Genomic DNA, 25,381 nt, shown 5'->3' with positions numbered 1-25,381 from the left:
CTATCAAAATGGCAGCGTCGTCAAGATGCCCGATAAGAACAGCGCCTCCGCCTCCAGCCCAAAACGGCAACGTACAACCTTCGTCCAGTGCTAGTTTGACACAAGCCCCCTCCGAGACGACATTCCCTCAACACGACCAAAGTACTGAACCGACCACCCCGGCCCGCAACACGACTTCTGCCTCGGCGATCCTGGAGGCTCGTAACACCCATTCACCACATCGCTTTTCGTCTCCTCCCATCTACGAAGCAAATGGCGCCGATGCCTCTTCATCTTTGCAGGTCCCCCCCAACACTGGTCTGAAGCAAAGACACACCCTTGAAGTGCCTAAGGTGCAGCCAGGCAGGAGCTCCAGGGACGGACACGACACGGCTTTTGCAAGCGGCCGGTTCTCCCCAACAGCGGCGACGGCAGGAGTTCGTAGGGCATCACTCAGTCTGGGACGCAGGAACACAAGGTCACTGCAGTCCGATGCGCCGCGCGATGACGTAGTGCCCGATGAGGACGCCCTTCGCTGGGCAGAAGCGTACCGCCAGAAAAGGGCAAGCAAGAGAAAGAAGAAGGAGGAGGAAGACGACGATCGTGTGCTTGTTGGTACCAAAGTCGACGAGCATCATGCCAACTGGGTTACGGCATACAACATGCTTACAGGCATCCGTGTCTCCGTGTCGCGTACCAACGCCAAGCTTGACAGACCACCCACAGATGCCGACTTTGTTGCCAAACAAAAGTCCACCTTTGACATGTAGGTCCTCGAACGCCCTTTGCTACGATACGAGAGAGGCTAACCCATTCAGTGCTGGCAATGAACTTGTCCCGTCGGCCAAATACGACTTCAAGTTTAAGGACTACGCACCATGGGTCTTCCGTCGGCTGCGCTCACTTTTCCGACTTGACCCTGCAGACTACCTCATGTCTCTCACAGGAAAGTACATACTCTCTGAGCTCGGTTCTCCGGGCAAGAGCGGAAGCTTTTTCTACTTCTCTAGGGACTACAAGTACATCATCAAGACCATCCATCATGCCGAACACAAGTTTCTTCGCAAAATTCTCAAGGATTATTACCAGCATGTCAGCGACAACCCCAACACTTTGCTGTCTCAATTTTACGGCCTTCACCGTGTCAAGATGCCATATGGCAAGAAGATTCACTTTGTGGTCATGAACAATCTTTTCCCGCCGCACCGGGATATCCACTCCACCTTCGATCTTAAAGGCTCGACTATTGGTCGAGATTATCGTGAGGAGGACCTGGACAAGAACCCAAGGGCCACCATGAAGGATCTCAACTGGTTGAGGCGGCAACGCTCTCTTGAGCTAGGTATCCAGAAGAAACGACTTTTCCTGGAACAGCTCAACCGAGACGTCGCACTCATGAAAAAGCTAAAGATAATGGACTACTCGCTCCTCGTTGGTATCCACGACGTATCCAGGGGGAACGAGGAGAACTTACGGGGCAAGACTCTACAGGTGTTCAACCCAGGTGGCGACGCCACACAGGACGATGCTGAACCTCAGTCGGTGCTTCTGAGAACCCCATCAAAGTTGGAGAACGCACGAAAGGCCAAGGAACTGAGACAGATGATCCGTCAAGAACGGCCCGTGCCCATGGGCGCCTCCAACAAGATGCCGGACGAGCTAGACGAAGCGCACAACAGAGCGGGCTTCATATTCAACCAGGACGACGGCGGCCTCCGAGCCACACACGAAGACAACTCTCCAGCTGACGAAATCTACTACCTGGGAGTGATCGACTGCCTGACTCACGTAAGCTTAACCAGCACTCTTGTGGCATATTGGCTTTTGCTAACGTATGTAGTACGGAATGATCAAAAAGATTGAACACTTCTGGAAGGGGTTAACAAATGATAGAAATCAAATCTCTGCCACCCCTCCCAGTCAATACGGAGATCGTTTCTACCATTTTGTGGAGGGCATCACTATGTCACCAGAGCAAGCTGCCCGGGAGAAGCAACAAAAACAAGAAGAAGAGGCAGCGGCAGCTATTGTGAGCGATAACCAGAATCAACGCGTCTCCAGCTGGAGAAGCTCAAACTCCCGGCGACGATCCAACTCGACGTCAGCGCCTCCCATGCCCTCCCATCAACCGCCGCCAGCCCCTCTGCCAAGTGGACAAAAGTCTCCCGAGGCGCAGGAGGTTATCGAAAAAGCTGAGCTCGTGGCACAGAGGTCAGCGGAGCGTGGTGCGTCGGAAGAGTCTGTTCCAGACAAGGTCATGACGACGATACCAGCACCTGACAGACGGGAATCCGGACAGACGCAGCCAGTCCTGCCTGTTGTCGAGGAAGCTGCCGAATCACACTCGATTGGAGGACGCAGCCGCGATGGGGACGACGAACATAGGCCTGCAACGCCGGCAAAGCCTGACTTCTTGAACAAGTTGCCAGGGTTCAGGAACTACGCTCCTCCCACGCCACCAAAAACTGGCCTGAAGCCTGAGAGTCAGGACAGCGGGTACGGTGCCATGACGCAGTCGAGGAGCAACGACTCCAAGTCCTTCAACCCAGATGACTCGTTCGGGCTCCAGCCGAGGCTCAGCAAAGACTCTTTCAACAAGGATCTGCCACCTCTGCCTGGCGAGACTGTGCCCGAAACCAGAGCTCGACTTAGCTTTGCATAGCGAGCGAAGCATGACAAGTATTCTGTGCGAGTCAGGGCAGTGAAAGGCATCCCAGTGGTGCCGACAGCTTGAGGCTTGTGGTGCATTCCCCATCATTGCAGGCGAGTCGGCTGTGGCTATCATCGACATGTGCCAAATTGGCGTCCATGCTGGGGGCGGCCAAGCGAAAGTTCTTCATCTACCGTTTTCTTATTGTTCCTTTTGTCCCCGCACTGCGCATGGATGATACCACCACTGCACCGACCTTTCCTTGTTTTTTCTAATGTAACAACTGTAATGCCCATGGCGAACTGAGCACGACATGGTTTCAGGGGTAGCAAAGCAGGAGCGATTAGTGAGCTACAGAGCGCACAGCATAGGCCAAATTGGCAGGTTAGTCAAGGAGTCGGGATAGCAGGTGGGATTTTCCATATTTCTAAATAGATGATTTGACTCATTCGTCTTCATTCCTGATGAGGAAGCCCAGCCCTGGTGATGTGTGTTGTTAACACGGTGTCCCTCATCACTCCTACTTCAAGTCGTTCCATCGTAGACGGCGCCACATATCCGCCCTTAACTTACAAGTCACACATAGGTAACATTAAAATACATTGTACAGCCGAACGTGTAGTGGAGATGTGTCTCGAGCCCACTCAAGAGGGGAGGGTTTGTTGCGTCCAGTGATCCATACATCGGATCGATCTATGCCATGGAGGTCATTATGTTTTTTTCTTACTTCCTTCGAGAAGACAGCATGTCTTGTATATCCTCCCTGCTTGTTCCCTTTGGTACGCCGGTAGTGCCAGCGGAGGTGTTTTCGGTAAAGGACGTGGTAACATCCATCTTGACGGCGCCCTCAGCTTCGAGCTGGGCTATCCTTGCCTTCTTCTGGATGTCTGCCACCCGCCACTGCTTAAAGTATTTGACCTGCGTCCTCGTGTCAGTATGCACTTCCAGACAAAGCGAGAGCGCAGACGCGGGTGCCGGCAGGCGGGCCTGACTTCAGGCGACTTCACGTACCCACGCAGTGGCGCAATCGCGCTCAAACAGCTCGTTTTCGGCCGGGCAGGCCTTGCGCGCGGCCTTGTCTTCCTTGACAGCATCGATGATGTTAGAGCGGTCAAGGCAGGCAAAGTAACTGTCGCGGGCCTCCCAGCACTTCTTGCGCTCGCTGCGGTCGGGGGCTACGGCGCCAGTGCGGACTTCCTCAGCGCGCTTGTCGTCGGCACTCGTGGACCAGGAGAAGAGAGCCATGATGGACGGGTATCGGGTGGGGAAATAATTGAATTTTGTCTTTCGGCGGTTCGTCAGCTTGTGAATGGCACAAACAAGAGCGGTCGTCGTGAGAGTGGTGTTCGCCTCTGGGCTTGGAAGACCGTGGTGGGGACGTCTGTATGTCCTCCAAAGCTCGACCAGATTTTGGAAGGTTTGGGGGGCAGGACTCGGGCGGTGAGCTCATCGGGCCTAGCGTTCCCGAGAATCTGGGGTGGCGCCCTTGAACGCCAACGTTCCAGCTGTTCATTTGCCGTCCTTGAGCGAAGGTCCGCAGCGCTAGACTGTATGCCAATGACCCTGCGCCCAGCATCCTCGATCTTCGACCACCATCACATACAGCTCGATTCCAAAAAAACGCACACGGCAAGCGTGTCCTCGGAGCGCACGCCCTGCTGGAACTCCTCTCGCTCATGCTCCTGTCGTAACGACTCAAGCGGCAGCCTCGACGACCAAAGGCTTCAGCCAACTTCCCGCCCCCCAACCCCCCCTGATTGCCTGTCGCAACACGACCCTCCTCAGCAAAGCGCCATGCCGCGCAGGAGGAGGCCGCCGCGCGCTGGCGCCATGGCCGAGCTCCCGCCCTTGAGGATCGCCACTCAGATTGCGACTCTGCAGGCTCTTTACTACGTCGGCGCCATCATCCTCATGCTCTTTACGGCCCTCGTCGCCGGCATCTCGTTTACTCTTGATGTCGTCTTCGGCTGGGATGCCGTCAGGGGAGACACAACACAAGGCTGGCTCTGTGGATTCGTCTTGGTCCTCGATGGCGGGTTTTGCATGTACGGTTCTCTTGACACTTCCCTCTACTCGTACCCTCCGGCTTCTTCTTCCCCCCCCACTCCTTGAGTTTCCCTTGAGTTTACACCTCTGGAGATGCCCCAATGGCTGACACTGCGCGCGCGCACACACACAGGGCGATAGCCATTATCCTTCTCGTTTCCCGCTCGAAGCTTGTGCCCGACTTTGCCGTTACCATCCATGCCCTTCATCTTGTCATTACAACGCTGTACACTGGTCGCGTGCCCCGCAACGCCATGTGGTGGGCCTGCATGATGGCATCTGCAGGATTATGCGCCGCACTCGGCGTCTGGGGCTCGAGATATCGTGAGCTGCGCCCCATATACTTTGGCGGCAGTGGTGGTGGCGGTGGTAATGGAACTGGTGGCAGACCTGGAGCGGGTGATGATTTGCAGTCAAACGGGGGGGGCCCAGTGGAAGGTGATGAGGAGCAAGGGTTTTCGAGGGGAAGGGGGCGAGGTAGGGGAAGAGACGGAACAGGAGAGTATGAAATGTTAGGCATCAAGACGGCTGATTAGAATAGACACCCTTTTGCAGTAGACAATTCACTTTGTTATAATGAGATATTGGTCAAGGTTAGGTACCGACAACTTGGCTTTTCGGTTGCAGTGATTTTACTTGTTTCCTCCTCTAAACAATACCTCTAGCAAAAATACCATATTGATACCGAGCGATTTCTGTTTTAGGAGCGGATCAAAGGTATGTGTATGGTTTATCAGTGATGCATTGCCCTCTCACCTCGCAAGGCTTCGATCAAGCTGGGCTTAGGTGTCTAGCAGGATCGCCGACTAAGGGGACGATGAGGAACCCCCAGAATCATCAGACCCATCCTTGGATCTCGTCTGTCTGTGTCCTATTTTTTTGATCAGAACTGTTCCGGATGTATTGCGCCTCTCTATTCCTTCGCCATCGAGAGGAAGATCGGCCGCAGGCGAACAAACGCTTCGTTCCGCGAGTTGCGCCACGTAATCGGCAACAAAGTCGTCGTGAGCTACATCCACATCGGAGGGACTGTTGGCAGTAACTGTTCGATCTTCGCAATTTTCGGCACAAGATATTACGCTCGAAGTCTCGTCCTTTGTCCCCAAAAGTTTGGCAAGGTTGTTCTGTGAACCCCTATGCCTCTTTACATGGGCGAGGATCTCACTTCGCTCTTTTTTGAGAGCCTTTGAGTCCGAAGCTTGTGGAATGTAAGTTACCAGTGGATCAACAGCCTGGTAGGCACCAGGAAGAACCCCCAAAGAAGTAAGGTCCGGCGAAGGCCCTTCGTGTTTAGTTGTCGTGTCCGTAAAGATCTGCGGCTCCGCTGTCGCGCTGAATGGCTCAATGACCACCCAGCCTCCCTTGACATGTATGACCTGCAACAAGGACCAGTCGATCTTCCGGGACTGTCTTCCAGGTCTGGTTTCAGGGCCTTTGGTATTACGAGGCTCGGATGGTCGACGTTGATTACGCCTGGCTTGACCATGCAAGTCGTCAAATATGCCTGTGAAATCGCGTTCGAAACTAATAGAGGTCAATGAATCGGGTCGCAACTCATCGCAGCCCTCGTGATTTACTCCCGTCTGAGACTCTTCGCCTGGCAGTGGACTTTCGTTGCGAAGGGAATCATTTCTGCTGGCAGTATCGGCTTGATGCGTTTCGAGACCTTGCCCGATAGCTTCTCTGTTCCCTTCCTGGCGTGACAATCTGTCATCTAGTCCGTGGACATTAAAGTGACCAAACTGCCACTAGCGTTTGGGCCGTTCTAATCTAGTACTCCCGAAATGATCCCCAGTCCAGAGCGATCCTTGATATTCTTCGTCACAGGTACTTCTAAGAGGCTGTGCCGCACGCACATGTCCCTCGTTGTTTTGCGTAGGGTCTCCACTCGAAGTAGCGGGCAACGGAGAACTGCCTCTGCTGACTCGACTCTCTTGAATTGAAGCGGCCGAAACATCCAGAGTCGTTGTTGATGTTACCTTGTTTGGTGAGTCCAGGTCCTCAGGACTTTGAGGGAGAGTTCGTGATGCTTCAGATAGTCGATCCAGGTTTCCCGCCGCTGACAGGAGACCGGCCATGGTAAGACTGTCTACCGCTTGCATACATTGGGTAGTTGTCTGGTATTCTTGGGTATGTTGAGGCTGATCTGGACAGTTCTCAGACTTTGATACCTGGACTGCCGGCGTGTGGAATGGGCTAGTTTCGTCCGATGAGTGTTCATCCTGGGGCTCTCGAGCCATGCGCCTTCGACCACAGCCTGGAGATACAGGACGCTCAGATTCTTTAACGTTCTCGGGACTCGAAAGTCGTTCGTGGCGAAGGAGATTTCCAACCTGACGAATATGTTGAGCAAGCGTCTGCCGGAAACCTGGCTGCCGTGTAACCCCCGACACTGGTGATAAGGGGGCAATTTGGGGCTCAGGTAGCCTTTCCCACACTGTTCGATCTTGATCAACAAAATCCTGAGCACGAACCAATTAGGAGATTGAGAGATATAAAGGATAACCGAAAGAGCCTAACCTTCTGGCTACTGAGACTTGACCATCTTGAGTGTCTTCTTCCTGTGCCGGCATGCTGTGTCGCAGACGTCCGACTGATGCGGCGACGGTCTGCACCTATTGGAAGATTCCTGTTAGATGCTCTTATGCATTTCGGGTCTTCCCCTGTTGACCTTCTCCTGCTGTTTTGCATCTGTTGCGGTGCGCGAGTCGTTGGCACATACCCAACTCTGCGGCTAGGATGGACATGTTTCGCTGATTCCAACAACATGTCCCATCGCATCACGTAAGGTCTATTCACAGCCTTTTGACGAAAAGAGGCGCTGCTGAATCGGGCGTACTGCCTGGCCACGTCACCGTATTGTTCGGGAGGCGGACAACGATCCTTACGATCGTGTCTAATGTGATTGACATTTTCGACAACCTTCCGCATGTAGCAATGTAAAGCCCAATCAATCCCTTCCGTATCGTTGCCGAATGGACAAAGCGCAATGCCTTTCCTTTTTCTTTGAGCGTCGATGTTATGCTCTTCGGCAGGATGTCCATCATTGCCTGTTCTGCGTGCGTCAGGGAGGTCGTGCAGCGCCAGGAAAACGCAGGAGTTCATCCTCTTGGATCCTTGTGGGAGATCACAAATACTATTCAGCGTGAGATGAATTTGAAGTGGAGGACTCTGTGTCTTGACCAAGAATTGGTGCGACCAGGGAGCAGTACGAGGGATAATCAGAATGTCAACGTGGTTGCTTCTCATGACCGACGACCTCCAAATCATAGGAAGGATGCCATTGGAAGCGCAAGGGATCGTGCTTTATCGGAGATGAAGAACCGAGACGTATGCGCAGCTTCGTCTTGAGAGCAGGTGATTCCAACTCTAAGGGAAATTACCTAGGTAGGTAATTCCGGAAGGCACCATGGGTAAGGTAGCTGTACTAGATGTCCGGATCATGATTGAGCAAGGCTTGTCGTCAAATCAAAGGACCAGTACTGTCACGGAGCAAGTTTGCTTTTTACTTGAGGGTAAGGCTTCTCTAGAGAGTTGTTTGAAATCACAAAAAGTCGGTGTAGGTCAGCCGGTCACGAATAGAGACCCTTAACAGATCCGAAGTCCTGCGAACATTTACACGATGTGAGGCAGGTATGTCAATGAGGTCTTGCCAGGTGGTACCTTACCTAAGGCACCTCACCTAGATTCGAGGTTCGATAAGGTCCGATAACGGACTACTATGTCATCACTGTGCCTCAGTGCCTCGGATGCTGTCGTGCGGCTAACGGCGGGGCAATGATTCGGACATTCCCCCAAGCATTGACCTGACAGCGAGCTCGACAATGAACATCCAGAACACGTCTCCGGCAAGAAATTGAGAACCGGTTCTCAACAGCAGTTGAAGAAGCCCATCATGATGCGATTCATGCTACCGAGGCTCGTGAGGCCGTCCCTGGCCAAGGCCCCAACCGCAGTTACATTCACAATTGGCAATAGGTTTGCCTCCTCTTCCACCGCGCCGGTCTTCGATTGGCAAGATCCACTCGCATCTACAACACTGTTGACTGAGGAGGAACTGGCAATTTCGGAGACTGCGGAGCGATATTGCCAAGAGCAGTTGCTCCCTCGTGTGCTTCGTACGTACAGTTCTGAGGTGCTCTGCAACGCATACACTAACAACACCACACAGAGGCATATCGCGACGAGAACTATGACACAAAGATCCTCGAAGAGATGGGCGAGCTCGGTCTTTTGGGTGCCACAATCGAAGGGTACGGTTGCGCAGGCGTGTCAACTGTGGCCGGCGGCCTAATCACACGCGCAGTCGAACGCGTCGACAGCGGATACCGGTCAGGCATGTCTGTCCAGTCGTCACTAGTCATGGGAGGCATCAACGAATTTGGAAGTCATGAGCAAAAAGAGAAGTTCTTGCCTCAGATGGCGAAAGGAAAATCATTGGGCGCTTTCGGCTTGACGGAGCCCAACCACGGCAGTGATCCCGGATCCATGGAGACTGTTGCGAGACCACATCCATCTAAGAATGGATATTATTCTTTATCGGGCGCCAAGACGTGGATTACGAACTCTCCCGTTGCTGACGTGCTCTTGGTATGGGCCAAGCTGCAGGAGACAGGGAAAATCCGAGGGTTTCTGGTTGAGAGATCCAAGTGCCCAGCCGGCACTCTGGAAACGCCACCTATAAAGGACAAGAACGGGCTCCGAGCTTCGATCACAGGCATGATTCAACTTGAAGAGTGTCCGGTTCCTCACGAGAATATGTTTCCAGAAGTTGAAGGTCTCCGAGGGCCATTCTCGTGCCTCAATAGTGCCCGATACGGCATTGCCCTAGGCGTTATGGGCGCTTTGGAAGACTGCATCGCGAGAGCAAGGACGTATGCGCTCGAGAGGAAGCAGTTCAAGGGGAATCCGCTCGCTCGCTATCAACTCGTCCAGAAGAAGCTGGCTGACGCCAGTACTGACGCTGCTTATGGCACGCTGGCGGCCATTCAAGTCGGCAGGCTTAAGGACGAGGGCAAGGCCACGCCTGACATGATTAGCATGGTGAAGCGCCAGAACTGCGACCGGGCCCTTCAGAATGCTCGAGTGCTTCAAGAGATCTTCGGAGGCAACGCCGTTAGCGACGAGTATGCTATCGGCCGACATGTGGCGAATTTGTTCGTAACACAGACCTACGAGGGCCAGAGCGATATACACAGTAAGTGATCGGCAAATGCTCGGCCTGTGCCTTGCAACTATGCTACGTATGCTGACGTTAACTTTGCTAGGCTTGATCCTGGGGCGGGCCATTACGGGGGTGCAGGCGTTTGTATAAGTCGGAAGTGTTTATTGAGGTCTGTAGGGGACTCCTTCTGTTGCCTCAGTAAGCGATGGAGGCAATGAACAGAAGGTTTACCTCGAGCCCCAATATCAGGTGCATGGCGCGAAAAAGGTATAAGGAGCCACATGTGACGTGAAAGGGAGCACAACAAGATCAGGTACATCCTTGGAGTGCCCGACCGAACCCGACTTGGCGCGAGCGTTGGGCAGTGAGGTCTCGCATCGAACCTTGTTGTGCTGAGGCCTCAAACCTGAAAATTGACTGCGATCCTGGGGCTGCCTAGTTACAAATCTTATGTTGGGCAGCTTCATGAAAAAAAAAATGTACTCCAGATTCCGACGAAAAGACAGCGAAGACCATGCGGGAACACGAAGGCGTTGTTGAAAGCGATACAACTGAGAAGAAGGCTTGAGAAACAAGTGGCTTAGCTAGGATTCATCAGCCATAAAACATTACCAACACGACTATGAAAATTGGGAAGGATCAGTTAAGACGTGTGACTCACGTGACGAAATCTTCCCATCCATGTGGCGGTGCCCCTCATTTCTATGGACACCCAGGCCGGCCATCCCGGTCCCTTCCTAAAATCCTGACAGCAAGAGGACGATCTGGGTTCCTCCAGTGCTGGGGCAGTGGCTTGGGAGTGGTGACAGGCAAGAGTCAGGTGCGGGTGCAGTTGCCCCTCCCTCACTCACTGCCCGCTGAGAGGCTGGCTGACTGCCTTGCTTGCCATCCGTCACCTTCCCTCTTCTTCCCCCTCCACCACACATCCAACACTTCCACTCCTCCAACAGTCACGTTCTGCTGTCCTGTCTTGCATCACGCCCACGTCTCGTCCCTTCGAGCAACGCTTTAGTAATCCTGTTACTGGATCACAACATCATTCTTGCGACGACGCAGAAGACGATAAATACCCCTCGTCTCCTGTACGTGCCCTGCTTACGGCCCTCGACCCCCCCGCACCCGCCCTTTGTCCCGCACCACTGCACCGCACATCGCCTTGACCTATTCGTCCACTTCTGCTGGTGTGACCGATCGCTGACCCGTTACCTACCTCCACCACAGTCGCGCAACCGAGAAAGAACTTCTTCTTTAGATACCCCCAACCGCAAATACCATCACCATGGCCCTCAAGCGCATTAACAAGGAACTCACTGATCTCGGCCGGTATGTCCAGTCCTTTCGCACTCTTCGACTTCCACTGCCGCACTCTCTCCAAGACATTATCTGGTGGGGCGTGCTTGAAGCGGGGTCTACCGTCGGACGAGAGAGGCTGCATATTCGTCCATTGCCTCAACCTGCGAAGCCAAGGTCGCAGAAACTTGGAGACAAATGGCTAATTGAATTCTTGTTGCAGCGACCCGCCCTCCTCATGCTCTGCCGGTCCCGTCGGCGAGGATTTGGTATGTGACGTCTCACCGGACCCCAAAAGATCTTGCCGAACCTGTCCTCCTGTTGATTCGGCTCTCGAATTTTATTCTGTGTCTTTGGTGTAGTACGAGGCATCTGTACTGACTATACTGCTCTCTAGTTCCACTGGCAGGCGACGATTATGGGACCTGTATGTTCATCTTCCATCCTTCTTATCTTCGACAGCGAACGCTTCTTGGACAATTGTTGACTTTTGCAATCTAGGGTGACTCTCCTTACTCTGGCGGTGTCTTCTTCCTCGCCATTCACTTCCCTACCGACTACCCCTTTAAGCCTCCTAAGGTCAACTTCACCACCCGCATCTACCACCCTAACATCAACTCCAACGGCAGCATTTGCCTCGACATCCTGCGAGACCAGTGGAGCCCTGCGCTCACCATCTCCAAAGGTGGGTAGCCTTACCTTCCGCTTCCTGCGCATTTCTAACAAGTCCAGTGTTGCTGTCTATCTGTTCGATGCTGACGGATCCCAACCCCGACGACCCTCTCGTCCCTGAAATCGCCCACGTCTACAAGACTGACCGTGCCCGGTACGAAGCCACTGCCCGCGAGTGGACTCGAAAGTACGCCATCTAGGCTTCGGCTTGGAGACGTTCTTTGGCGTGAGATTGGGGATTGCTGTAGAAGGCGATGTGGCGGGTACTTAGGCTACCTCTCATCGACGACTTTGGAGTCCTGGGCAAGACAGCCACCCTGCCTTGCGGACTGGACAGTTGCGGTGCTTATGCGCACGTAGGCACTTCGTCCAGCTTGAGAGAGGCAAGTCGAGCATCAGGCACTGCGGAGAAGAGAGCGAGTTTTACGAATGAGAGACGCTGGAGTTAGAGAGGTCCATTGGGCACACCAGATAGCTGCTTCGGCTTATGACAACGGCATTGCATTCCCAGACTGCGAATTTGACAAGATCCGGTTGATTCGTAACTGACATGCAGTGAAGTTCATTGGGCGCTACAAACGTCGGGTAATATTGACGAGAGCGTTCTAGGTGTTCTATACTACTTGCATAATTATGTTCATCATCAATATCGTCGCTGTCGTCATTTACAGCACGGCCCGTTCCACAAATTCGTGCTGTTGTTCAAGAGAAATAGAAGCTTCCGTTCCGTATCGTTTCATCTCCAGGTAACAGGGAAGAAACATGCGACATGCAACCGAGGTAAGGGTGCAAAGACGCGGTCCGTGTTCTGCCTGGCAGGCGTATACAACATCAATTGCCGTTCGGGCCGTTGGCCGGGTTGCCAGAAGACATGGACGGACAAAAAGGCGACAAGTAATAGGGCATAGCATCACGGAAGGTGATAGAAAAACGAAACGACTCCCTCGCATGACATACGTAATCGGGCAGTTGGGTAAGGGGACCGTGAGCCTGGATGTTATCGTACAGCATGAGGCTCTGTTGTGGGGCCGAGAGTTTGGGTGTCGGAATCCGGATGGACTCTACGCGTGTGCTGGTGTTGCTGTCCATGCTTTCTAGATACGGTGCTTCATCTCGGCACACGTGTGCGCGTTGTCGATGGCGGAAGGCTGACCATGGCTGTCGTCGCAGAGGGCTTGGCTGACGAACGTTCGTTCAGAGGTGAAGGATTCATGAGCCGGGGAATTGGGAAAGGGGCGGCACCAGGCTTCAAATATGACCTGATATTTGCGTCCTCCTGTATCAAAAGGCAACAGCGTAAGGGGTGATCGCCTCTAGGATGTGACGCGAGTTTGTAAGATGCTGCAAGTCGAGACGGTGGTGGCTGGCAAGAGGTGACGAGGCGGGGGCCAATCACTAGGGCGTAGATGCTCCGTTGCGAGAGGGCTCAGGCAGTGTTGCCGTCTCACAGAAGCAACAAGAGCCGCAATCAAGGCGTTCATTTGGGGGGGGGGAGGTTGAGAAGCTGCGAGGATCGCCGTGGTGACATGGGATGAGCCTCGATAGCCGCTTACGATACCATGGAGGTTGTCGACAATGGGAGGCAGGGCGGTCCACGGGATGCGACAGATGTCGATTCGCGTCGTGTCAGAGACCCTGGGCCCGAAACATGCCGTGACAGGACGTCCTCGCACGAGCCTCAAAGGCTGGGACTGGTTGGGCACACAGGCGAGACGCCGGCAAAGGAGCCAATCACTGACACCGGATTTTAAGAAAGTCCCCGAACACACACTGGGACTTCTATTGTAGCCCGGGGACCAAGGTGTGCCTTTGTAAGGCACACAACAGGGGCGATGGACAGCGTGCGTCAAGAAGCTGACCCTCTTGGGCCAGCAGCTACCTGACTTGTCGGGGTTTTCCTGCTCATGCGAGTTCCGGGCAATAATGGCGATTGCTTGGCCGCCAATTCTGACTGGCGACTGTGAGGTACGAGCCATCAGAGAAAGAAAATGCCCCGCCTCGCAGCACGCTCCAGCGCTGAGGCCCCTGAGGAAGCCCCCCCCGGCTGCATGGTCGCGGGTACACCAGGCCTCTTTAGGACTAACCTTGTTTCGACCTCGACGCCATCGCTCTCCCCATCCACCAATGCTCCAGTTGTCGCGGCATCACACAACGGTGAAAGCGAGTGCTGGGAACAAGCAACTGACGGCAAGGCAGCCAGCAACCACTTCGCTGGGTACCAGATCTGCGACACCGTCCCGTCTTCCTCTCTAGGGGCTTCTCCGGCAATTGTTCCTCTTCCTCGAAGTCTGCGTTCGCCCCTCGCACTCTCTCCACCACACCCCTGACCCTTACCTGTCTTCATCCGTGTCGTCTAAGCAAGGTATCCACGCCGGGACAATACCTTGTCAGGGCCAGATTCTGGGCGCGCGATGGTCTGCTGGTCGTACCATAATCGCTTGTCGTCGCTGTAACATGAACAACCCATAAGCTCCCTCCTTCTTCATCCTGCCCCCTCCCGCCGCGATCTTCGCGACCGCTTCTGTTGCTCGCTTTTGCGTTTTCTTTCTCTTGCTCTCCTTCTTAGGCAATCGACGAGAGATTTTCCCTCCCGCGGGACTTTAATACCCACGAGCCTCGGTCGCAAACCCCCTTATTCTGTCAGCCGCCTGGTGCAGGCATTGTGCAAAGGTATGATCTCCATCCGAAACACACCCTCCGCGAGCCTGTTGCCTCGTCTCGCCACCTTTAGCAGTATTCATTGCCCATGCCCTTCCGTGTCTTCTTGCCCTCTTGTCTCCTCTTGCTGACCTACGGCTTGCCCTCTGTTACAGCCCCCTTCGATCTCTCGCCGTCCGCTGCGGCAACTTAGGCGCAAGCACGGGCTACGTCCAATTCGATTCATTTACCTTCATTGTATATCTCTTTTACGACTGTTCAGCCGGCTCTGAATCGACTATTACATCACCCATTTGGATATATGGCGCCGCCTGCACTCTCGCTTGTCTAAACACCAACTGAACAACGACACCGACCGGTTCGCAAACGGACATATACGGGCAGAACCTCGCAATAATAGAAGCAAGAGACAGGGGAAAGAGAGCTGACGGGGGAAACTGCATACAACGGGACATCCGTTCTGAGCGACATTGTCCTTGAGGGACGGTCATACCAGCTATATCCCGACTCGTCAGCACGCAGACGATTATAGCACTACCAGCACGATGGACTACTACTCGATGGGCTCAGAGAAGCCCTCGGAGCGTTCAAGATGGACGCCACTGACACGCATGCTGCTCTCGGGAGAGATGACGCAGGAAAAGCAGAAGCAGCTGACATCGAGGGAGAAATTCGATCGCTGGATGATCAACGAGGGTTACCGAAGATTGTGAGTACTGTCTACATGCGCACTTGATCCATGTGAAGTGCTGGAGCCTTGGTACCCAAAAAGCATCAGTTAACAGTTGCCCAAGTTTTGTCTTCGTCTTCATGATCCTCCACGGACTCGTCTTTGCGCTTGCCTGCGTCAACTTTGCCCTCAAGGACAATCTGCAGGTTGCACGAGACATATTCGGTCCAACTTTTGTCATCGCCCGTGCCGCGGCTCTCGTCCTACACGTCGATGTTGCCCTCGTACTCTTTCCTGTCTGTCGCACATTCATCTCGCTCGCTCGCCAAACGCCTCTCAATGGCATTATCCAGTTCGATAAGAACATCACCTTCCACAAGACGATTGCCTGGTCCATTGTCTTTTTCTCATGGGTTCATACGATTGCTCACTGGGTCAACTTTGGCATGATCGCCGCCAAGAACAACCTTGGCGTCTATGGCTGGCTGCTGGCCAACTTCGTCTCCGGTCCCGGTTGGACTGGTTACGTTATGCTCATCGCCCTCATGGGCATGGTTATCACGTCAATGGAGAAGCCCCGACGCGCCAACTACGAGAGGTTCTGGTACACCCACCACATGTTTATCGTTTTCTTCTTTTTCTGGTCAATTCACGGCGCATTCTGCATGATCCAGCCCGATTTTGCGCCCTTCTGCATCAGTATCGGCCCGAGCGCGATCGGCGTCTTCTGGCAGTACTGGATGTACGGCGGTTTCTGCTACCTTGCTGAGCGCATCGCCCGTGAGGTGCGTGGCAAGCATAAGACATACATCTCCAAAGTCATTCAGCACCCCAGCAATGTCTGCGAGATTCAGATTAAGAAAGAAAACACCAAGACCCAGGCCGGCCAGTACATCTTCTTCTGCTGCCCCGCCGTATCGATTTGGCAGTACCACCCCTTTACCCTAACGAGTGCGCCTGAGGAAGATTACATCTCTATCCACATGCGCGTAGTTGGTGATTTCACTCGTGCTGTCTCTACCGTATTGGGCTGCGAGTTCGACAAGAAGAAGGACGGTAGCAAGGTCGTCGGTGTCAATGGCGATGGAAGCGATGTCGATCCTGCTTTGCGCCGCGTGCTGCCTCGCGTTTACATCGACGGACCCTTTGGATCGGCTTCGGAGGATGTTTTCAAGTACGAGATTTCTGTTCTCTGCGGCGCAGGAATCGGCGTCACGCCGTTTGCATCCATTCTCAAGTCCATCTGGTATCGCATGAACTATCCTCAGAAGAAGACGCGCCTCAGCAAAGTTTACTTCTTCTGGATCTGCAGAGATTTCGGCTCCTTTGAGTGGTTCCGCTCGCTGTTGCTCGCCATTGAAGCGCAGGACGTTGACAACCGCATCGAGATCCATACCTACCTGACCGCCAAGATCAAGGCAGACGACGCAACAAACATCATGATCAATGATGCCAACGCTGACAAAGACACCATCACCGGTCTGAGGTCGCCAACGAACTTTGGACGGCCCAACTGGGACATGATCTTCCGTGGAATCAGAAAGCTGCACTCGCCTGCCGAGGCTGGTGTGTTCTTCTGTGGTCCCAAGGGCCTCGGCAGTACACTGCATATCTTTTGTAACAAGTACAGCGAACCAGGGTAAGCTCGATTTATCTTTCAATGACGTATCGTGTCCTTGCACTGACATCTAAACTGTAGCTTTTCGTTCAAATGGGGCAAGGAGAACTTCTAGAGGGGGCAAGGCGTGGAGCAATTTTATTTCTCTATTCTCATGGTTTTCTTCAGGTTGCATGTCTGATTGTTTGCTGATCAGTATATGGTCTGAGACTTGTTAGCCATGGGAATGAGCCTCTCGCTGTGGCTCTTATTTTGTTAGACGCGGGCGAACTCTACCTAGCCTGGACGGGTACGCGAGGGTTGGAAGAGGATTTTCTCAAAGAGAACTCGATACATGGTCGGTTGATGTTAATAGGATTTATCACGCCATATGGCGCATCATGATTAGGATATACAAATATACATTACTTCTTCATTGTTTTCATCACTGCTCAAATGGTCTTGACCATTCACCGCGTCTGACCTGGAACGGAAATTGGTGCGCGAGCGATTAGAGCACTTCAAGGACAATCCAGCAGAGCTCCTCAATGAAGTTAGTCTATTTTTTTCCCCAAGCCTATGTAAGTCCCCTGACGGAAGCTATCTCAAGCCTCAAGAAATAAGGCTAAGCAAGGTTTGCCAGCCAGTCTACCTACAGCTGATACTATCTCAGACCAGTCGCTCCCAAAGTTTCTGCCTCACCCTGTCTTACCAGGTACTTGAGAGCTGCGATCTCTCGATGAAGCCCCCAATATGGCAGAACGTTATCTATATCATTTTGGAAAAGAAATGGTATTGTTGTACAGTCCTCATCAGATATCCCGCCATGAAGCCTATGCTCACGCTGTTGCGCTGGGCTAGAGGGCGCTGGGTAAATTCGCGCCACTTTTGGCACTATCGCCGCGGCAGATGATGACAGTGGACCAGTCGGAGTGGTGTGGGGATGCGAAACTCTTGCAGTACAACTTGGTGTGCTCCCTGTAGAGTTTTGAAGCTGTCTGCGAGTATCACAAGCTTGCTTTCGAGGTTTCTTATGGATGCGAGTAGAAGTGGATGATGCCGGAGGCGACATCAAAATCGTGTTGCCCTGTGTGGAGCGTCTCGACGAACGACGTGTTTGAGCGTGTTCCATAGGTAAGGTGACTTCTGGTGCTGGTGTTTCCGTGGGCAGAGCAGGTGCTTCCAGTGACGGCGACGATGACGTATCGGGCGATAGGAGAACACAGCTTGGTGCTGGTGTGCGTTGACTCGAGCGGCGACGTAGGGATGGCTGGCGCGTGGCTTGTTCGAGGGGTTGACTGGCCGTCTGCCTTTGTACACTCTTGCATTGAGGAGCTGGCGCTCTCTTTGTGGTTTCAGTTTTTCTCGATCTCTTCCGAGAAGTGGTATTGAGGACTGAGGCACAACCTTCGTCGTGTGTTCTCTGCGACGGAGTTTTTGTTGTGGAGTTATCGGTACCCCGTGTCTTCGAAGCAGCAGGACCAGAGACAGTCCCCCTACGAGCAGTTGACGTTGGCGGGCCGCTTGTAGACTGGGCTTCACTCCGAGAATCAGCCATCAAGCCCGAGTCTTCGGGCTCCGGTATCACCACAAATTTTTGCACCGTGTCAAACTGATGCAGCATGAGGAGGTCTGCGTCCGTAATATCGCTGTCCACAAACCCAGCATCCGTGAATACGCTGCGTCTTGATTCTGGATTCGAAGCGTTCAAAGACTCGCTCATCGTCTCGTGCTCCTGACGCAAGACAGCTGAGTCGTCCTCCATTAAGCAAATTGGGTTTTCGCGACTACCCTCTTCAGTTATTGGTGGATGCACTGACGTTTCGCGGCCACGCCCTCCGGTTGTATGCGCAGAGCCACTAGCCACCATGACGACCCGAAGGGCACCACGCCTACCCTTTTTGACCCGGAAAGGTTCAAGCTGTAAATCTGCGCGATTCTTACATCGCTCGAGCAACCTCTGGAGCATATTGTGACGCATATCCGGACACGTCGTAATATGCCTGGTCCTGCCCAGGTGCAGGAGTTGGAAATGCAGCTCAATGACGGCATGCATAGCTTTCTCAACCTTGTTTTGGCTGAGCACCATGTTCGTCAGAATTCTCCGGCGATTCTCATCGAGAATTGCTAGCTTGCGTTTGAGTGGTGACCGCAAGATCTTTGCGACGGGCTTCAGTACCGGGTGTGCCAGATTCCACGCGTCCCAATATTGGAAACCAGCAGCGGTCAAGATGTGGTGGATTCGAATGACTCCGAGAACCATAGTCAAGCAGTTTCGGTCGACGACATGAAACTCTGCAGGCCAATATCGCTGCAGTTGGAGGCGCTGGAGTTCCAGTAACCGCTCCTCATGGGCATCACCTCTGTATCGATCGGACTGCGTCATGCTGAGGCCAGTAGGGTAGACCTCTTGGGGCCGTCGAGTTGTGCCGATGGACTAATGGTGAGATCTGGAAGAGGCGTCTGAAAAGTAACCAAAATTTCGCTGCAAAATCATTCCAATGTACAAGATTTGCTTCACAAACAGGCATCGAAGTCTAGGACACGAAGATGAGGGCGGCTGATGGGTGAGAGAGAGGCCCTTTAAAGATGCCTACGTTCCGGGCGATGCGGCGGGTGCCCAGGATACGCGAACACGTCTACGTCGCGGCGCGTCTCGGGCGGGGAGCTTGATCGTGAGCTCCGCCACGGGTTCTCGTGGAGCTCGACTCAAGGGGCCGACTCAAGGGGTGCCTGGGGTTCATGGTGGCCCGTGGGGTTCTCAGAGTGCAGGTTCTGTTTTAATGAAGGTCAGCATAGGCCCGCTTCATTCATAGGAGGTCGTCTCATTGCTGCACTCTTCATTACTTCTAGACCCATCACGAAACCTTCATAGTCTCCGCGGGGCCTCTTCTCCAGAGATGGTGCTACTCCTCTAGGTACCTACCGAAGGCAAGGGAGATTGCTTCCTCAGAAAGCTTCAGTGAGGCCTTTGAATATTCAGGCGTTGTGAGGGCATTCCCGTTGCGGACATCGGCTCCTTACACACAGGTTGCATGAATTCATTGTTTGAGTTCTCTCATAGCACTCTGCACTACCTTAGATAGGTAGACTGCACTGCACTACGACAAAGCAATGTCGTCGGCGGCGAGCCATATTCCAGGGTGTGACATGAAAACTCTATCGCTATACTGGGGTCCTTGCCTCGGGGTCTACCTACCGAGATGGCGAGCTGCAACCGAGACTCCACGTGCAGCGCGAATGGTTGACAGACGGTTCAGGTAGGGGGCAAGGGGGGTAGCAAGCTGGCAGGCAAGTGGCTGTGGGGGTGGCGACTGGGGTGTGGTGGGGTGGTGCACGGATAGCCGAGAGCGTCTGATGGCCTCGACCATGGAATCACCACCATGACCGACACACCACCCTGGCCAAGGCCTGCAAACTCCCACCACTCTTGTCGACAGAACATCCAAGCGAGCTGCACCCATGTCCCCCGCCACCCTCTGTCGTCCTAGCCTGACGCCGACCCGGGCCATTGAGCCGACACAGTGGCCAATCTTGCACAATCCAACGGCCCCCTCACCTTTTGGGCCATTGACTCCGTCAGTTGGCCATGGTCATCTACTTTTCCGTTGCTCATTATGGAGATCTCATCTTCATTCCATCCCCATCTGGCAACGCCAGGCCGGTGACAACAAAGGTGCTTGTTCTTGTTAAGCGAGCATCAAACAGCCACCTCCCCGCGAGACCGCTTTCGATGCTGGCCAAGTTCTCGTTGGATACTTTTTGAATACTTCTCTCTCGAAACCTCGTGTCGCAGTCGTTGCTCTCCGCACATAGAAGAGACTTGACCTCCACTTTTCCTGCTGAATCGTCGTGCCTCCTCTTCGACATCATGGCTGCTCCCGAGGAAGCTCAGGGACAAGTGCCTGATGCTAAGGCCACCGAGCGCCCGACGTCCGACATATTTGACATGGACAAAGTCGAGCGCGCCAGCTCCATTGCGACCACCATGGACCCCATTGCTCACGGCGACCTGAATCGCGACCGCGATCACGGTTACCTCGAGCCAAGCCGGTTCTCCTTGTCTCGCGCCGGCCACATTTCGCTAGACGACGTTGAGGCTGTCGACGTTGAGATTCGAAGCCTTGCTGTCACCGTCGATACATCGCCTTCGTGGTTCGAGCCTTCGACGTATCCTGACCTGGCAAAGCGGAGATTCAAACCTACACCCGAATCCAAGACATTGCTGCACCATGTCGACGCCTCGCTGGCCCATGGCACGCTTACTGCCATCATTGGCGGCAGCGGATCCGGCAAAACAACTCTCCTCAACACCATGGCAGACCGCATGATCAGCTCGCGCTTGTCGCAGGCTGGATCGATCCGCTTCAACGGCAACGATACAGTGCAGAACGTGCGCCACGCCTACGTGATGCAACAGGATATCCTGCTCCCGACCCTAACCGTTCGAGAAACCCTGCAGTACTCTGCCGACTTGCGCCTGCCCCCACCAACCACGGCTGAGGAGCGCACGCGCATTGTTGAGGAGGTCATCTTGGAACTCGGCTTGAAAGAATGCGCAGACACTAGGATTGGCAATCACCAGCATCGTGGCTGTTCTGGTGGAGAGAAACGGAGAGTCAGCATTGGCGTTCAGCTTCTGGCCAATCCTTCAGTCTTGTTCTTGGACGAGCCCACGACAGGCTTGGATGCCACCAGTGCGTTCCAGCTCGTCAGGACTCTCAAGAGCTTGGCGACCAAAGGGAGGACTATCATCACGACCATTCATCAACCGCGCTCAGAGATTTGGGATCTGTTTGACAATCTCATCATTCTGACCCGTGGCAGCCCTGTATACTCGGGGCTGGCAAAGGATTGCACCACTTGGTTCGAGGGGCAAGGGTTTCGACTGCCCCCTTTTGTAAACCCTGCCGAGTACTTGATTGACATTGCTGCCATTGACAATCGAACTCCGGAACTTGAGGGAGAGAGTACAGCTCGAGTTGACAGGCTCAAGGCGGCCTGGATGGAACAAAGTCAAACAATTTTCCCACCCACTGAGCAAAGCGCCGTGCAAGCGACAAGCCACAGAGAAAGGAGAGCACAAGCGACGAAACATGCCACGTATGGCCGTCAACTACGCATGTTGACCGACAGGACGTTCAAGGTGACCTATCGAGATCCTATGGGCATGCTGGCAGCCGTTGTCGAAGCGGTGCTGATGGGCCTGGTGACGGGATATATCTTTTACAACCTTCCCCGAGATGATTCCGGTATTCGTTCGCGCCAAGGAGGGCTATACACAGCCGCCGGTCTCCAGGGTTACCTCATCCTCATCTTCGAGATCTATCGTCTGTCTATCGATATGTCTACCTTTGACCGGGAACACACGGAACACTGTGTTGACGCTATTCCGTTTCTCCTCTCTCGACGTTTCGCCCGTTTATTCACCGAAGACTTCCCCGTTCCGTTTCTATTCTCCGTCATATTCTACTTTATGGCTGGTTTCGAGAGAGATGCCAGCCAGTTCCTCATCTTCTTCAGCATCACTCTACTGAATCATTATATCGCCATGACTTGTGCTATGACTTGCGTCACAGCCTGTCGAAACTTCCCTGGCGCAAGCTTGATTGCCAACCTGATATATACTATGCAGAGCATGGCCTGCGGCATGTTTGTTCAAGCTGAAAGTATACCCGTATATGTGCGGTGGATGAAGCACATCACATACACTGTAAGCCTTTGTGTATTCAAATCCTTACCATGCCGTCTGTGTCTGACTTTTCGATTCGATAGTATTATGCTTTCAGCGCATACTGCGGTAACGAGTTTGAAGGGGCCTTCTATGATTGCCCACTACCTGGCGGTCAGTCGGATCCAGCTTGTTACCAATACACAGGCGAGTTCATTATGGAGTCGCTCGGCTTCCCCCAAAACTGGGTATGGCGTCCCATTGTCATCATGACCGCCTTCGTCATTTTCTTCTGTATCCTATCTGCTGTAGGACTTCAGTTCGTTCCCGTTGAGATGACCATCGCGCGAGCAAGAAATTCCGATACCGATTTGTCGGCTGGCAAAGAAAATATGCGTGCGAAGTCGATTTCTGAGGTTCGCACCATTGATGTTGGACTTGACAACTTTGCGCTCGCTCTCGACAAACGCTCTGTGTTTGGTAAGAAGCAACCCACCAAGACAATCCTCAACCCTGTCGATGCGACATTTCAAGCAGGCGTTCTGAATATCATCATGGGTCCTTCGGGCTCAGGAAAGACCTCGCTACTCAATGCCATGGCTTTGCGCCTGCACAACAATATTGGCACACAGTACAGGCCGGCAGGCAAACTAACCTTCAATGGCGCTGTGCCATCCAATGCAGTGATCAGGTCGATATGCTCTTACGTCTGTCAGGATGACGACGCTCTGCTTCCTTCCCTGACTGTGCGCGAAACATTGCGATTCTCGGCCGGCTTGCGTCTCCCCTCCTGGATGACGAAGGAGGAGAAGTTCAAACGCGCCGAAGAGGTGCTTCTCAAAATGGGTTTGAAGGACTGCGCCGACAATCTTGTGGGCAGCGATCTGATCAAAGGCATATCTGGAGGCGAGAAACGTCGAGTCACGATTGCCGTCCAGCTACTCAGCGACCCGCGTGTTCTACTACTGGACGAACCGACGAGCGGCCTCGACGCCTTTACAGCCAATTCAATCATGGAAGTGCTTCAGGGCCTCGCCATGGAAGGTCGCACCCTCATCCTTACGATTCATCAGGCGAGATCAGATCTGTTCAAGCATTTCGGAAACGTCCTCCTTTTGGCTCGAGGCGGCTCACCTGCGTACGCTGGATCGGCCAAGGAGATGCTGCCGTATTTCAACCGTCAGGGATTCGAATGCCCTTCACACACCAACCCCGCGGATTTTGCTCTCGACTTGATCACCATTGACCTACAACAAGCAGATCGAGAGGCAGACAGCCGGGAGAAAGTTAGGCGCTTGGTTGAGGCGTGGCAAGAGCACCTCAGAACACCAGTGGACACGGAAAAATTCGAAGCGCATGCTACTCGTTTACCTGGCATCGAGGAGAAAGCGGAAGATGACGCCGAGAATATAGCGTCGAGGACCTCGTCCTCGGAAAAGACGCGCTCTCACGAGAACGCGAAGGAGGATGAGCTCCGCATCTCATCTGCTTCAAAGCCTGGACATGAAGCGCACCATCGACCTGCTGTCCCCCCCCCTCGTCAGTCCTTCAACAAAGCCACCCTGGCCACGCCGGCTGAGCTGGGTGCTCTCGTTCGTAAGCGGGCATCGTTCGCAGCAGCAGCTCCACTGCTCATGCACCGGGCGTTCATCAACTTCCGCCGGCAACCACCGCTGCTGTTGGCTCGCACCATGCAAGTCGTTGGCTTAGGCCTTGTGTTATCACTCTTCTTTGCGCCTCTCAAGCACGACCTCATATCTGTGCAGAATCGCATGGGGTTCGTCCAGCAGGTCGGCGCCTTCTACTTTGTTGGCATGCTGCAGAATGTAGCGGTCTATCCAGCCGAGCGTGACGTCTATTATCGCGAAGACGATGACGGCGTCTACGGGGTTGAGGCCTTCCTAGCCAGCTACACCTTTCTTGAGATCCCGTTTGAGGTTATCAGCAGTCTTCTCTTTGGCGTCCTTGCAGTACTGGCCGTTGGCTTTCCTCGCACTGCAGAGATGTACTTTGTAAGTGTGTTCTGCTGCTTCGCCATTGTGAGCTGTGGCGAGAGCTTGGGTATTATCTTCAACACACTGTTCAGTCATACCGGCTTCGCAGTCAATCTGACGAGCGTCTTCCTCTCTGTTGCCCAGACCATGGCTGGCGTCTTGTCCATCGACATGCCCGAGTTCCTGAAGGCTCTCAACTACTTGAGTCCTATCCGGTACGCCACAAGGGCCTTGGCGCCGTTCAGCCTGGAAGGCGTGAAATTCACATGCACTGGCGGGCAGCAACTCCCTGATGGGTCATGCCCGATTGAAACAGGCGAAGATGTGTTGAAATTGTACAGGCTGAATGTGGACGGAGTGATCAATGTTGCTGCGCTGGCTGCATGCGTGGTAGCCTATCGCCTTCTGGCATGGATCATCCTCAGGCTGGCAAGAAATCGAATGGAAGGGTTGCGGCAGAAGAAGAGAGATGCGGCGAGATAAGGTGAATCTGAACGATGATGGGCAAAGTTACGATATACTGTGTCCATGTTCAGCGGACATATACAAACACCTAACATGTGGAAGATATCCATGCGGTACCCCGGATTTGAGATGGGTGAGACACCAAGGCGGGTTGAGGCGCAGTAGACGCTTTCGTCACAGCAGCTCCTTATCGGCGTTGTAGTCCGACCAGCTGAACGACTCTAGGTTTTGGCTACCGTTTGCGGTCATCGCCTCGTACAATGGGGAGAACGTGGCTTAACCTAACTTTAGTTTCCATTGGGAAATCGCCTATATAGTAGCGACGCCTTTTGCGTGAAGCGTGTATCTTCTTGATCCCTACACACGTCAATTGAGACTGTCATCATCAAGTCTGATTTGCAGCCTTTGGTATGGATCAAAAGCAACCTTTAACCCACTCGGCATCACCGCCATCGTCGACATCTGCAGGCCGTCATAGAAGCGGGAAGGCCTCACTCTGGTGGGCGGTCATACCTGCCGCGCTCT

The 25,381-nt window shown here is 53.7% G+C and overlaps 8 protein-coding genes across 8 annotated transcripts; 6 read left to right on the top strand and 2 right to left on the bottom strand.

Moving 5' to 3' along the window:
* Positions 1–8: 8 nt before the first annotated feature.
* On the top strand, positions 9–3,086 carry VDAG_09935 (phosphatidylinositol-4-phosphate 5-kinase its3; the record flags this gene model as incomplete). The annotated part of the gene is made up of 3 exons (XM_009651280.1): positions 9–745; positions 798–1,767; positions 1,820–3,086. 3 exons carry the CDS (start codon positions 9–11, stop codon positions 2,639–2,641), a joined length of 2,529 nt encoding a protein of 842 aa, XP_009649575.1. The 3' UTR covers positions 2,642–3,086.
* Positions 3,087–3,352: 266 nt separating this feature from the next.
* On the bottom strand, positions 3,353–3,874 carry VDAG_09934 (uncharacterized protein; the record flags this gene model as incomplete). The annotated part of the gene is made up of 2 exons (XM_009651279.1): positions 3,353–3,547; positions 3,641–3,874. 2 exons carry the CDS (start codon positions 3,872–3,874, stop codon positions 3,353–3,355), a joined length of 429 nt encoding a protein of 142 aa, XP_009649574.1.
* A 352-nt stretch (positions 3,875–4,226) lies between these two features.
* VDAG_09933 (uncharacterized protein) lies at positions 4,227–5,211 on the top strand (the record flags this gene model as incomplete). The annotated part of the gene is made up of 2 exons (XM_009651278.1): positions 4,227–4,674; positions 4,809–5,211. The coding sequence occupies exons 1-2, from the start codon at positions 4,424–4,426 to the stop codon at positions 5,209–5,211; spliced, it is 654 nt and encodes a 217-aa protein (XP_009649573.1). The 5' UTR covers positions 4,227–4,423.
* Positions 5,212–8,084: 2,873 nt separating this feature from the next.
* Positions 8,085–9,989, top strand: VDAG_09932 (glutaryl-CoA dehydrogenase; the record flags this gene model as incomplete). The annotated part of the gene is made up of 4 exons (XM_009651277.1): positions 8,085–8,088; positions 8,475–8,793; positions 8,847–9,872; positions 9,943–9,989. The coding sequence occupies exons 2-4, from the start codon at positions 8,571–8,573 to the stop codon at positions 9,987–9,989; spliced, it is 1,296 nt and encodes a 431-aa protein (XP_009649572.1). The 5' UTR covers positions 8,085–8,088; positions 8,475–8,570.
* A 597-nt stretch (positions 9,990–10,586) lies between these two features.
* VDAG_09931 (ubiquitin-conjugating enzyme) lies at positions 10,587–12,413 on the top strand. The gene is made up of 6 exons (XM_009651276.1): positions 10,587–10,921; positions 11,061–11,162; positions 11,353–11,398; positions 11,527–11,556; positions 11,631–11,814; positions 11,862–12,413. The coding sequence occupies exons 2-6, from the start codon at positions 11,119–11,121 to the stop codon at positions 11,999–12,001; spliced, it is 444 nt and encodes a 147-aa protein (XP_009649571.1). The 5' UTR covers positions 10,587–10,921; positions 11,061–11,118; the 3' UTR covers positions 12,002–12,413.
* Positions 12,414–14,252: 1,839 nt separating this feature from the next.
* VDAG_09930 (NADPH oxidase) lies at positions 14,253–17,161 on the top strand. Its single transcript, XM_009651275.1, has 4 exons — positions 14,253–14,471; positions 14,615–15,168; positions 15,245–16,768; positions 16,829–17,161. The coding sequence occupies exons 2-4, from the start codon at positions 15,005–15,007 to the stop codon at positions 16,860–16,862; spliced, it is 1,722 nt and encodes a 573-aa protein (XP_009649570.1). The 5' UTR covers positions 14,253–14,471; positions 14,615–15,004; the 3' UTR covers positions 16,863–17,161.
* Positions 17,162–17,271: 110 nt separating this feature from the next.
* VDAG_09929 (uncharacterized protein) lies at positions 17,272–19,112 on the bottom strand (the record flags this gene model as incomplete). Its single annotated transcript, XM_009651274.1, has 2 exons — positions 17,272–18,071; positions 18,185–19,112. 2 exons carry the CDS (start codon positions 19,110–19,112, stop codon positions 17,758–17,760), a joined length of 1,242 nt encoding a protein of 413 aa, XP_009649569.1. The 3' UTR covers positions 17,272–17,757.
* A 1,485-nt stretch (positions 19,113–20,597) lies between these two features.
* VDAG_09928 (ATP-binding cassette sub-family G member 2) lies at positions 20,598–25,136 on the top strand (the record flags this gene model as incomplete). The annotated part of the gene is made up of 3 exons (XM_009651273.1): positions 20,598–22,439; positions 22,502–24,606; positions 25,082–25,136. 3 exons carry the CDS (start codon positions 20,598–20,600, stop codon positions 25,134–25,136), a joined length of 4,002 nt encoding a protein of 1,333 aa, XP_009649568.1.
* Between the last annotated feature and the right edge of the window lie 245 nt (positions 25,137–25,381).

Source organism: Verticillium dahliae, genomic scaffold (genome assembly GCF_000150675.1).
Source record: "Verticillium dahliae VdLs.17 supercont1.29 genomic scaffold, whole genome shotgun sequence".
In the NCBI taxonomy this organism is placed as follows: Eukaryota; Fungi; Ascomycota; class Sordariomycetes; order Glomerellales; family Plectosphaerellaceae; genus Verticillium; species Verticillium dahliae.
The sequence above is the reverse complement of the archived record's forward strand: the minus strand, read 5'-3'. Positions and strand labels throughout refer to the sequence as shown.